The 14,074-nt window shown below is 42.1% G+C and overlaps 1 protein-coding gene across 1 annotated transcript in view; it reads right to left on the bottom strand.

Annotated features, from left to right (window-relative positions):
* Positions 1–14,074, bottom strand: part of NBEAL1 (neurobeachin like 1) — a 149,422-nt gene that overhangs the window by 21,494 nt on the left and 113,854 nt on the right. Inside the window, exons 36-44 of the mRNA XM_065413192.1 lie at positions 13,122–13,248; positions 10,976–11,124; positions 10,274–10,407; positions 9,302–9,403; positions 7,932–8,027; positions 7,716–7,840; positions 6,462–6,602; positions 6,227–6,357; positions 5,414–5,523 (exon numbers count right to left, since the gene is read on the bottom strand). Coding sequence (XP_065269264.1) covers positions 5,414–5,523; positions 6,227–6,357; positions 6,462–6,602; positions 7,716–7,840; positions 7,932–8,027; positions 9,302–9,403; positions 10,274–10,407; positions 10,976–11,124; positions 13,122–13,248 — 1,115 coding nt within the window. The remainder of the gene's footprint in view (positions 1–5,413; positions 5,524–6,226; positions 6,358–6,461; positions 6,603–7,715; positions 7,841–7,931; positions 8,028–9,301; positions 9,404–10,273; positions 10,408–10,975; positions 11,125–13,121; positions 13,249–14,074) is intronic.

Genomic DNA, 14,074 nt, shown 5'->3' with positions numbered 1-14,074 from the left:
TTTATTAACAACCAGACAGGAAACTGGGGGGTGAAAGTTGGACGGGGGCTTGGGTGAGGCAGCCAGGAAAGGACTTTTCAAATTTTGGGGAATGACAGCCTTCTGGTGCTTGAGCAGTCTGCAGGGGTGGAGTGAGAGTTTTCACGGACTCTTCCGCCCCTCCTTCTTTGGACTTTGGGCGAGGGGGGTATGGGACTTGGTGGCGGGGGAGGGCGGTTCCTGATAGACTGCAGCGGGGCTCTGTCCTCCTGCCTCCGTTCCTGCAGAACATCAACAAGGCGCCGGAGCGTGTCCGTTTGCTCCCTCAGAAGTCCAAGCAGCGTTTGAGTCGCCTGCTGGTCTTCCTGCCGCCACCTCTCCTCACGTTCCATGTGTGTCCGGTGCATTTGGGACAAATTCTCCCTCCACTGGTTCTGCTGTGCTGCCTGGGCTCGGGAGCAGCCCATTAGTTCTGAGAACATGTCCTCTCGCGTCTTCTTCTTCCTCCGCCTAATGTGCGCTAGCCTCTGGGAGTGTGATGCCAGGCTGGGTTGGGAGACAGTTGCAGATGTGGCTGTGGGAATGAGGAAAAGGCAGTGAATTCCTCCGAAAGATAAATGTAGTTGTGAATCAAGAACATAGTCTTTCTCTGTGAACAAGACCATGAACCACACCTATCACATGCGCACTCAGGACAAGGTCGAATTTTCGAACCTCGCCTTCAGTGCCTGGGCTTTTGCACTGCCGATCTGGGAAGCGGGGCAGGACACGGTACTCTCTGTAGCAGGCAAACATGGTAAGCCGTAGACTTGTGGCTGCTTAAAACTTTAGGAGTACCACTGGCCTCCTTTCACATTGAAAGCACTGCCAGTCTGTGCTGCCAGCAATCGGCCAAGCAGGAACTCTGGCCCTGTCCCACCCCCTCGCGGATGTGCCAGGGAAAGATCCCTGGATGCTGGCCCTCTCCCGCCCCCACCGCGTGGCTGTAAACCAGCGGTCACAGTTCTGTAAAGGAACTTGTTGCAAGCAGTCCCAATACTAACAGTCCCCTACCTAATTCAAAGCAGGTCATCATGAGCGATATTACTCTCATGAGGATCCCGGACACCGAGATCCAACGGATGCTTCGAGAAAGCCTGCAGAGACCGGGGCCCTATGCCGCCATGCTATGCAAGGCAATGATACCAGAGTACCTGCTTGTCTCCTGGCGCGGGAACGTCTCGTACTTCGGAGGACCAAGTAAAGCCGCTCTCCCCAGGAACCTGATGAACAGGCTATCCCATTACCTGCAGAAGAGCTTTGTGGAGATGTCCGTGGAGGACTATTGCTCTATCCCCGGACATATAGACCGGATTTTCATCTAGCTGCAGTAGCAGGGACTAAAGAGTGGAGCAGCTTGGGCAGCACAATCATGCACAACCGGACACTGTTTGATTTTTTTTAAATAGTTGTTACTGATTACTTAAGCGCCCAGGGGGAAGAAATCATGAATCACAGATTGTTCTTAGTCTTAATATTCAAGTTTTGTAAAAAATAAAGGTTTATATGTTTAAAGCACTTACCGCTTGATCCTTCCCCTGAATCTGTGTCCGGGTTAAATGCTGGGGAGGGTTGGTAGAAAATCTCTGTAAGGGTGATGAAGAGCTCCTGGCTGTCGGGGAAATCAGCTTGGTAAGCGCTGTCGACTGCCTCGTCCTCCTCATCTCCTTCCTCATCTTCCCCGTCCGCTAACATGTCCGAGGAACCGGCCGTGGACAATATCCCATCCTCAGAGTCCACGGTCAGTGGTGGGGTAGTGGTGGCGGCCGCACCTAGGATGGAATGCAGTGCCTCGTAGAAACGGGATGTGTGGGGCTGGGATCCGGAGCGTCCGTTTGCCTCTTTGGTCTTCTGGTAGCCTTGTCTCAGCTCCTTGATTTTCACGCGGCACTGCGTTGCATCCCGGCTGTATCCTCTCTCTGCCATGGCTTTAGAGATCTTCTCATAGATCTTTGCATTCCGTCTTTTGGAGCGCAGCTCGGAAAGCACGGACTCCTCGCCCCACACAGAGATCAGATCCAAGACTTCCCGATCAGTCCATGCTGGGGCCCTCTTTCTATTCTGGGATTGCATGGCCATCTCTGCTGGAGAGCTCTGCATCGTTGCCAGTGCTGCTGAGCTCGCCACGCTGTCCAAACAGGAAATGAGATTCAAACTGCCCAGACAGGAAAAGGAATTCAAATTTTCCCGGGGCTTTTCCTGTGTGGCTGGTCAGAGCATCCGAGCTCGGACTGCTGTCCAGAGCGTCAACAGAGTGGTGCACTGTGGGATAGCTCCCGGAGCTATTACCGTCGATTTCCATCCACACCAAGCCTAATTCGATATGGCCATGTCGAATTTAGCGCTACTCCCCTCGTTGGGGAGGAGTACAGAAGTCGAATTTAAGAGCCCTCTATGTCGAACTAAATAGCCTCGTGGTGTGGACGGGTGCAGGGTTAATTCGATTTAACGGCGCTAAATTCGACATAAACGCCTAGTGTAGACCAGGCCTAAGACAAACTCTTTTGTTTATATTTACGGGCGATACTGCTGCCTGCTTCTTATTTACAATGTCACCATGGCACTTTTGGAACCAGCGTTGCAAGGTATTTACGTGCCGGATATGCTAAACATTCTCATGCCCCTTCATGCTTCGGCCACCATTCCAGAGGACATGCTTCCATCCTGATGATGCTTGTTAAAAAAATAATGTGTTGATTAAATTTGTGATTAAATTTGTGACTGAACTCACTGGAGGAGAATTGTATGTCTCCTACTCTGTTTTACCCGCATTCTTGCATATATTTCATGTTATAGCAGTCTCGGATGATGACCCAGCACGTTTGTTTTAAGAACACTTTTACTTTCACAGCAGATTTGACAAAACGCAAAGAAGGTATCAATGTGAGATTTCTAAAAATAGCTACAGCACTCGACCCAAGGTTTAAGAATCTGAAGTGCCATCCAAAATCTGAGAGGGACGAGGTGTGCAGCATACTTTCAGAAGTCTTAAAAGAGCAACATTCTGATGCGGAAACTACAGAACCCGAACCACCAAAAAAGAAAATCAACCTTCTGCTGGTGGCATCTGACTCAGATGATGAAAATGAACATGCGTCAGTCCGCACTGCTTTGGATCGTTATCGAGCAGAACCCGTCATCAGCATGGACGCATGGATGCTGGAATGGTGGTTGAAGCATGAAAGGACATATGAATCTTTAGCACACCTGGCACATAATTATCTTGCAACGCCGGCTAAAACAGTGCCATGTGAAAGCCTGTTCTCACTTTCAGGTGATATTGTAAACAAGAAGCAGACAGCATTATCTCCTGCAGATTGTAACCAAACTTGTTTGTCTGAGTGGTTGACTGAACAAGAAGTAGGACTGACTGGACTTGTAGGCTCTAAAGTTTTACATTGTTTTATTTTTGAATGCACTTTTTTTTGGTACATCATTCTACATTTGTAAGTTCAACTTTCATGATAAAGAGATTGGACCACAGTACTTGTAGGAGGTGAATTGAAAAATACTATTTCTTTTGTTTTTTACAGTGCAAATATTAGTAATAAAAATAAATAGAAAGTGAGCACTGTATACTTTGTATTCCGTGTTGTAATGGAAATCAATATATTTGAAAATGTAGAAAACATCCACAAATATTTAAATAAATGGTATTCTCTTATTAAGAGCGCAATTAATCGCGATTAATTTTTTTAATCGCTTGACATCCTATTATTTAATAATTGCAATAAAGGATTACAGCTAGGAGTAAAGGAATGAAATTTTTAAAAGGAAAATTTAAAAGATCAACAGTAAACTTCCTGATGCTTAGTCACAGATTAGAAAGTCAGAAGGGACAATTGTAATCATCTAGTCCAGGGGTGAGCAAACTTTTTGGCCCGAGGGCCACATCTGGGTGGGGAAATTGCATGCAGGGCCATGAATGTAGGGCTGGGGAAGGGGGTTGGGGTGTGGGAGGGAGTGCAGGGTGCAGTGTGCAGGAAGGGGCTCAGGGCAACGGGTTGGGGCGTAGGAGCGGTGTGGGTGTACAAGGGGTCTCAGGGCAGGGGGTTGGGGTGCAGGGAGGGGTGCGGAGAGTGGGAGGGGGCTCAGAGCAGAGGGTTGGGGTGTAGGAGGGGTGCACCAGGGGGCTCAGGGCAGAGCGTTGGGGTGCAGCAGGGATCTCAGGGCAGGGGGATGGGGTGCAGGCAGGGTTCGGGGTATGGGCTCTGGCCTGGCACCGCTTACCTGGAGTGGCTCCAGGGTGGCAGCGGTGTGCAGTGGGGCCAGGGCAGGCTCCCTGCCTGCCCTGGTCCCGCACCGCTCCTGGAAATGTCCCTGCAGTACGGGGTGGGAGGGGGGATGGGAAAGAGGGCTCCACGCGCTGCCCTCACCTACGGGTACCTCCCCTGAAGCTCCCATTGGCCACAATTCCCCGTTCCCGGCCATTGGGAGCTGCGGGGGGGCGGCTGCTCTGGCGGTTTTCCAGACCAATAATCACTCTTGTGGCTCATCTCTGAACCCTCTCCAGTTTATCAATATTCTTCTTGTATTGTGGGCACCAGAACTGGACCCAGTAGTCCAGCAGCAGCCACACCAGTACCACACACTGATGAAGCTTGGAAAGCTGAATGGAGTTCACAAGAAGTCACAAACAAACACCTTGTGAAAGACCCAATGCAGAAGATTCCTGGTTTCAATCTTCCCCAAAGCTTATGGGCAACCCTAAACCTCATCCATTCAAACCATGACAGATGCAGATACTTGATGCACAAATGGAAAATTAAAAACTTTCTAGTGTGTGACTGTGGTCACCCAGAACAGACCATGGAACATATAACAACTCAATGCCCGATTGACAAATACGAAGGAAGCATCACAGTGATACACTCTGTTACTACTGACGCAATTATCTGTCTTAATCACCTAAATGTAAAATTATAGTTGTTGCTCTACATCTACATCAGCCATACGAAGTAGACAACCACTGTTGAAATGGAAAGTATATTCTGATTATATGATACGACTACATCATCTGGCTTTTTCCCCAAGTACAGAACAGAAATATTTATTCAACATGTCTGTCTATTTCTGCATCATTATTGATAATTATATCATTTCCATCCTGCTACAGACTAATACCATTGGTAGGATTTTTTTTGTTCTTAATATATTTAAAGAAATTCCTTATTATTGTGCTTAACTCTGCTGGCCATAGATTTCTCCTTGTGTCCTTTTGCTTCTCTTATCAATCATCTAGTTCCTAGCTTCTGATTTATATTAATTACTATCAACTTCCCATTTCTTCCGTGTGTGTGTGTGTATGTGTATATATATATAAATAAAAATAAAAGCATGTACTGTATTTCTGTTTCATTACTTCATTCAAAGATTAAGGTAGTCATTGTCTTACCAGTGCTTTCCTGTGTTTACAAATGAAGTCTTCAGGTGACTTGGCCCATTTTGGGAGAACAACATCATTCACTACCTCTTTGGAGATTTGTAGCTTACCCAAGTTAAACTCTAGGGAATATAATTGAGACAATTTGGTTTCAAAAGTTATGACAATATGTTTCAAGTATCTTGATCACTAGATCAGAGATTAAGAAGCTGAATAAGTAAATCTAATAAGTGAAATGCAAGAAGCCAAAAAGTGTAATGTCTCATGTCAACATGCAGGGAAAGTTATCTTTAACAACATAGGTTATGTTTAACAAGAGCTTTCTTCCTTCTGAAGAATCCTGGAGTCTGCTGTAAATTCAAGTTATACAAGACCATGTTTGAAAATACCAGTTATGAGTCTAGATTCTGCAGGCCTGTCTAATTAAAAAAAGATCTCATGTTCCAGATTAGCATACCTCTTCCAGAAGAGGTGGGTTTAGGACCCAGAACAGTTAAAGCAAGTTAACTGTAATGAGTGAAATTTAGAATGTTCAACTTTTAAAAAAAAAATACCTTTTTCTTCTTTTAGATTAAACTAAACATCAATACTCTTAGCCATCCCAGAACCCTGGGTAAGAATTTTAAATTACAAAGTTAAATAGTGGCTTAGATAACTGGCATCTCACTAAATGGCTAAAAGGTAGTATGACCGTAAAGTAATTTTCACATGTTCAATCTAATCAAGAACAGTTTTCCTCAATCTTCTTAAACAGGTTCTGACAATGCTCTCTAGTAGTGTGTGGGATGCATGTTCTATTCAATAAATTCTGAAAAGTCTGTTTACTATTTTGATTCTCCAAGAACTCTGGGAAGTAGAAGAACTCTGGGATAAGCTCCTTCACATCATTTGGGTTATCCATAAGGGCTTGCCATGTTGCAGGAATGGAATGGAACTGCCGATCTGCACAGTCAAACCTGTAGGTTGGAAAGCTCAAGTTACATTTTGACAGCTTCCATTAAAAAGCCATCATTGAAGTTGAGGGAGAAGAGACAAATATTACTGTTCATTCACAATTTACCTGCCACTCTGAAGCTGGATATGCAGTGTGGTGAAAGGCTCTACTCGAATGAGATAATGCATGACACCAGCAGCATTTGAGTAGTGAGTACCATAGTGAAACTTGTCAATCGTCCCAAGAGGATCCTCAAAATTCTCATATCTAAAAGACAGAGATCGAGATCTTTAAAATCATAACTACAGCACTCTATGTCTGATACACACAGATTATATTTATAGTATACAGAGAATGCACAACAGATGCATCACTAACTGTTTTTCACTAGCTAAGTGGCCTATGACAGTTTTGTTAAAAATTACATCAACATATACTGAGTGCCTCTGATTGCAGGAAGAAGAGGTGCATTTAGGACTTAAATAATTATTTTCCCATTTCAGGTCCCAAAAGACACAGCCAGCAAGTTCCCACCCAGTTGATGCACCAGATAGCAGATGTATCACTGAATGCCATGAGGCTGGCAGGAAAAGCCATAGAAACAAACTCACTGCCCAGGAACCAGCACTGACTCCAACCATGGATATCAGGTAATTATTCACAGTAAATCTTCTGTTCCCAGGAGAAACCCTGTTTGGGAAGAAACTTGACAAGTGCTGCCTGACAACCAAGACAAGCCAAAGTGTTCGCTCCCCACTCCAGCAAAACTTAAGGATGACTACGCTCATGTGTGAGTGGAAGTAGCTGTCATTTCTATCTACAAAAAAGTTACCAGAGAAGAGATTCAACTTATTTCAAGGATAAAATTTGGGCTCAGAACACCAGGAGGAAGCCCAGACCCAAAATAGGGTAATCCCTCCTTCTAGTCAAATCCACCAGTATGGCTGCATCTGGGATGCCTATATCCAGAAACATGTATAGGGGACAAGATAACCCACTTTTCAATCATCTGGATCCAGTCAACTTCAGACAGGTGCCTCTTAGTTCTTCTGAAACCCTGTGTTTCCTCTCTTGAACCCTTAGAAACAAACCAACCTGAAAAAGATTTCTTACCTCCTAGAGCTAAAGGCAATAAAACTTGACTCTTTAACGTTGCATATGCTGCTCTTAATATAACAGCATCGCTGCCTAACAGTTCCAAGCTATCTGGCTAATGTATGTCTTTGCCATCAAACAAACAGGCTAATTTTATAACAATTAATGTCACAGTTACAAATAGTTATGGAATTCTCAGAATGAATTATTATTAGTCTTAAAATGTCCCATCAGAAAGCTAAAATAAATGGAGAGAGAAACATAACTGGGAATTTTAATACTTACTTTTCTTGCACAGCTTTGGCATTCTTTTCATTCACCACTCCAATGGGTTTGGATAGATCCCTAAAGACAGCAGGATTATTCAAGTCCAACTCTTCTGATGTGTAATCTCGCAGGACCCAAGGAAACTAGAAAGTCACAGTTCAAAATTCAGATATAAAATCCATCTTTCCACAAAATAATCACATTTATCCAGTGACAATTAACAAAAAAATTTACCACAGGATATTGGGCAAGGTCATTGTAAGTTCGTCCCGCCATGGTGTTCAATTGAACGAGATAGTCAAAGTTTGATATTTCTCTGTTCACCCATTTCTGAAGGAGACAAGAAAAGGCAACACTAAAATTATTAAACTGAAGAAACTGTTGTCGTTGTAGAGTGTGTCTTGTCAATGCTTACCTACCAGGAGATATTTCTCATAGTGAGGGGCACTAGACTAAACACAAGAATTTGCAAATTTCAATTTTCATAACTTAGTTTAAAATTCCTCCTGCATCTGTGGCTGTGCTCTGTCTCTTGATGAGATTAGCTGACACCTGGCAGAGGCAAGGGGTTGTCAAATTCAGGTTAAATGCAGGGGACAGCTAACAGCCCTAAACTGGCAATACGTTTTTTTAAAAACTAAATGAAACTAAACAAACAAACAAAAAGGACAGAAGAAAGGGGGAAAGAGCAATAGTGGAGAAAAAGCAAAACAGAAAAAAAGCTGAAAAGGTAAAGGAGACAGGTAAATAAGTATTGGAAAAAGGGAGCATTTGATAAAGAATTCCAATAACAAAAAAAAAAAAGTCTTTTGATCTTCCTCAATTAACTGAATATGCATCAGTGAAATATTCCAGTATCCTTGTGAAAGTGCTGCAGACTTAGTGTTTTATATCCTTAAGAGGAAGGAGTGCCTTATGTAACTCTGAACCTTCCATCTAACTAAGGATTGGTGATGATAACTTCTTTCCCACTCCTCTTTGTCTAGGAAAGTGGCTGAGGTGCAGAGCAAGGAAGGCGAAGGTACAAAAGAGGAAACTGGAGAAATCTTAATGTTAATAAGAGCATACATTTCTCTATTTCTCACAGAAAACTACAGCATCTGTTGATGCCCAAAACCCCCCCAAAACAAAACAAAACACCCCAGAAAAATAAGACTGCCCTGTGAAGTTAGATAAATTGCCAAAATTTCATGATGTTTCTGAAAATTGACACTTCGCTTACAAGCAAATAATACTGCACCTGAAGCAAGGAACCATGGCCACACCTCTACATCTTTAAGTGGGTTTTGTTGAAAGCACCCATAATAAGATAACAAAGCAAATAATTTGTACACAGAGCAAAATAAATTTTCACCTAAGCCCCATGTGCTGACACCAGAAGACAAATTTTCAAAACTGTCCTCTAATTTTTGTCGTATGTCTAACATCTGCAAACACAAATAGGCCTGCAAACAGGTATAAATGCAATAATTGGGCGCACACACAATTGCACATGCAAAAGTTTAGAGGTCAGATGAAATACCCTAGTTTAACTACTTTATTATTAAGCAGTTCTTTGAGAAGCAATGAAACACCCTAAATCATTTCAGCTGAAATCATATTACCTGCATCAAGCCTGAAGCTTTAAACAGTTCCTGTGGAGATCTGGTCCCATAAATATTTGGAGAACGGAGTGACAAGATTCGACTGTACACTTTGTTTCTCACCTATAAGAAAACATTTACACTGGAAAATTCAGCTAATAAAACCAAAAGCAACTGCTCTACGGATTAAATTCTTAATGAAGCAAAAAATTACTACATTTTTGAACTGTGCTGCCCTCTTGCTGCCAAAAAGATATTTATTCAGCTGCAGGAGCTAAAAATGGGTATTATTTATGATTAATTGAAATACTACTTTTGCAGAATCACAACCCAGCAAAATTACACATTATCCCCACATAAACATAATAGAAAACACTGCCATTTTGCATGTTTAATATTGTATCAGTCTTTTCTACACAAGCTACTCTGATGAATTATTCACTTTAAATATTCACCATCTAACAGCTATTCATAACATTTACCAATTCATCACTATCTAACCCAGCCCTGTTCAGTTATTCATTTTAGCCTCATCCTATTTAAATTATCCAAGAAAACATTAGCACAGCATTTGCAAACCATCAGAAGGACAAGATATAAATAATTTCCCCCTCTGCATGACAGTAGGATAGTAATTCTCCATTGCTTTGTAATTCATTTGTACAAAGTTTTTATGATTTGTTTTGTACAAAGAAGCTGAGATTACCCCTGGTGTAATTTCTCATGAGGCAGAAATTAAATAGTAATTGCACATGAAAAAAATAAGAGTTTTGTTTTTCTTTTGACTATTAAATTTTACTGGAAACCAGACTGGGGTTTTCAACAACATAAAAAGATCCATATTCTAATTTCTCAGAGCAGCTCAATCTAGCAAGTACTTTGACCTAATATAATGCTGCAGAAGCTGCCAAAAATCACATTAGCCATGGCCATTAAACTAGAATTTGTCACTTATGCTGAGAGTCCACCAGGGGAGCTTTGACAATTCCATACCTCCTTATTGAAGTTAAGGAAGTAGTTGGTCTGATCAGTGAGGAAGATCTCCAAGGCTGACCGCCTCAAGTTGTATCGGCGCAAGTGTATCTCTCGAATTTGAGAAAGGGACCATTTGAAATCAAAACCTACTCCTGTGAACAGAACAACTTCAGTTATTGATCCAGTTTCTTTTGGTGAAACAGTTCAGTTAATTTTCTCAAGATCAGTTTCACGTATCAGAGTTAAACTATACACATTAACCTTTTTATAAAACCTCAAACAGATATCGCTGATTAATGCTTACCAACTACTTTTCTTATCAATTCATACAGGTGACAAAGCTCATATGGTTAGCATAACTGGTGAACAGCATGGCAGAAATCATAGGGAACTGCCATTTACTCATATAAATTAGACAAAGACATTTTGTTCCTTAGAATATGATTACCAGTCTTAATGCTACCCCAGGAGAGGGGGAAAAAAAATTTAAGACTGCACTAGTAAAATGGCTCAGTGGATAGGCTACATTTACAGACCCCTTGCTCGAAAGAAACAATATGAAGTCATTAGCCTAATGAGCATTACATACAACTCTGTTAATTAGCTAAGAGAGAGGTTTCTAGATGTAAATCACACTGGTATTTGTTCTCAAAAAATAAAGTTTAGCTGGAAAGAACATGTTGCAGAACTACGAGGAAGTAGAGCTATTGTGATGCTCACCTTCCTCTTTTTCAATGCTGCCATCATAGAAGCAGATGTGCTGGGTAGTGACCTCCAGTCTGCCAGGTATTACATCAATTAGTGTAATGAGTTCACATTCTTCAGACAGTACCAATTTTTCTTTCTGACCCTGCTCCTCCTTTTCATCCCTACAACAACAACATCACCATCCCATGTCATGTGTTTTTCTAGACTGCACAGTTCGACCAGGTACAAACTAAAAGCACAATTTAGAAAAGAATCAAATCTGAATTGCCTTAAGAGCATGTCATACAAAACATTCCACTATTTCACTTTCATTAGTAGGCTCATGAGTTCTCTGATTCAGCGTTTATACCCCAAACCTCTGTTCGTTTCATAGCAGAGCTTTTTTAATCTTTCTATTCCAGTCACTTCTTTTATATACTAAGATCTTACAGGATGGATCTGCTATTGTTACAGTATAAGGTATAAAGCCAACTTTCATATCTCTGGATTAATAAAGAGGCAAAAACTTAAAAATAAGCCAACACACAAGCTCCACTATAAAGTCTCCTTGCCCCCCTAGTTCCAAGAGACAACAAACTGTGGCAATATTTCAAATAGAAGTTACTGAAAAGTTTATAATACAAGGTTGTTTACTTTTTAAATAAATATGTGAACTGACTTTTGTAACTTTAAAGGTATACTATAAGGCAGTATATAATTATTCATATAAATAAAAATATTCGGATCACTTTTACAGGCCTCTCTTTAACAAGGCTTCTTCTTTGCACCTACAATTTTATGGTACAAAGAATTGCGTGTGCAATTTTGCATCTGCAGTTATTGGGGCATATTATCATCTCCGTTTCACTTCTTTTGAGCCACTCCGATGGCATAAAGAACGCATTTCCCCAGATTTAGGGGAAGTCTCCAGTAGACACATAGCTCAGCATAGCTGGCACCTACATGGCTCTTTTCCTGCCCCTTTTGGTGCGGCAGACATGTCAGAGGCAGGTAGGGAGGGAGCAGAGGAAGGGGCAGGACTGAAGTCTGCTATGCTCCAGCTATGCTTAATTTGCTGATGGCCCCATGGGAATCATTGCTAGCTGGTGCATGTTAGAGTAGCCATGAGGATGGTCCAACTTGAGCCCAGGACCAGGGCTAAAGAGAATCAGGGATAGGCCCTCACTGATGTGCCCACTCCCCATCTACAATTCTACCCCATTATTTTAGCAAGGAGGGTAAAGAAAACCTGTTTCTGCTTGCTGCTATCTTTTTATGAGTGGTGTATCACTATCCAATCCCCATGCTTGTTAGACAATGTGCATTTATCCAATAGTAGCTCCCTTAGGGTATGTCTACACTACCCACCGGATCGGCCGGCAGCGATCGATCCAGTGGAGATCAATTTATTGTGTCTAGTCTAGATGCAATAAATCGACCCCCGAGCGCTCTCCCGTCGACTCCTGTACTCCAGCACCGCAAGAGGCGCAGGCAGAGTCGATGGGGGAGCAGCAGCCATCTACTCACCACGGTGAAGACACCGCGGTAAGTCGATCTAAGTACGTCGACTTCAGCTACGTTATTCATGTAGCTGAAGTTGCGTAACTTAGATCAATCTCCCCTCCCCAGTGTAGACCAGGGCTTAGTGAGGAAGAGCTACCACTGCTCAAGCAGGTGCCATGTTACCACCTGGGAGTGTAGTAGCCCTCCTTCTTGTCCCTGTCCTGCAACCTGAGCGGGCCGTGAAGGGCTGCCCCTCTCTAAACTGAGCTTATATTATTGTAAGCCCAATGGCAACTTTTCCACTGGCAACACTATAAATGCTAGATTGAATGGCTCAGGGCTTGTCTACATGAGAACACTCAGGAAAATTAATCCAAATTAGCTAAGTGTGTGAATTTAATGTGGATTAGTTAAACTACAGGCCACTTTAATTCTGAACGAGGGTCTCCACACAGAGGTTTAATACAGTTTAACAAGTCCAACTAAAAATCCACACCTTTAGTTAATATGGTGTAACTTTCCTGAGTGTCCCCATGTAGACAAGCCATTAGTCATAACAGGAAATAAAGAGGGCAGTTTTGTGCACCATCTACCCCAATCCAGGAGATATTTCCCACTCCTTATCCCCAGTGGGGAGATGAATTTCAGGGTTCCCCAAAGTGCTGTACATACATACATGCTTGCACCAGCAGTTGTGTCCTCTTCTGGCAGTTCAAGTATATCATCCTCCATGTCACTAACTTTCACCTGCTTCACCACCTCCAGGAGCAGTGACTCACTAGATGGCTGTGTCTGCTGCATCCCTTTTGGAATAAAGATATTTTCAGCTCAAACAAAATATAGATTTGTATTTCACCACAGTACTATTGGATAGCTAAACTGTGGCAGCTGACTACAATTACTGGAGTTGAATAGTATCCATGGGCATGTCTACACAGGGACATGCAGGAAAATTAATCCAAATTAACTAAAGGTGCGGATTTGAAGTGGATTGCTTAAACCACATTAAATCCCCGTATGGATGTTGTTTTTCAGAATTCAAATGGACTTAATTCAGTTTAGTTTAATTTACTTTGGACGTGAATTAAACTAAACCAAATTAAGGCCACTTTAATTCTGAATGAAGGTGTACACACAAGAGTTTAATGTGGTTTAAATAATCTACTTCAAATCCATACTGTTAGTTAATTTGGATTAATTTTCCTGCGTGTCCCCATGTAGACGAGCACTGGGGAAGGGATGGTTTGCAATCTTACAAAATACGATTCTGGGGAACATCGAATAATTTAAAATACCCCCAACTGTGAAAAATGCAACATTTAACCTCTCAGTTTATAACTCACAGTTATAACTGTGGCCAAATATTTGATCACATCTATAATTCTTCATGATACCACATAGGCTTGATTCAAGTTTAAAGCAATAATTTCAACATATTTTAGTCTCAACATTTACCTTGCTTAAAGAAATATAAATATTGTAAAGGTCCCTGAAAAACTATTTGTTTGCTCATATGAAAAATAGAGTTGGGAGGGGTTCTTTGGCAATATGAACATGCAGACATAAAGCATTCTCTAGGGATGCTGAATGAGATTTATTTTGAAGGAAGATTCCGCTTTGGATCTAAGC

Source organism: Emys orbicularis, chromosome 11 (genome assembly GCF_028017835.1).
Source record: "Emys orbicularis isolate rEmyOrb1 chromosome 11, rEmyOrb1.hap1, whole genome shotgun sequence".
Taxonomy (NCBI): Eukaryota; Metazoa; Chordata; order Testudines; family Emydidae; genus Emys; species Emys orbicularis.
Note: the sequence above shows the minus strand (reverse complement) of the source record. Positions and strands in the feature narration are given on the sequence as shown.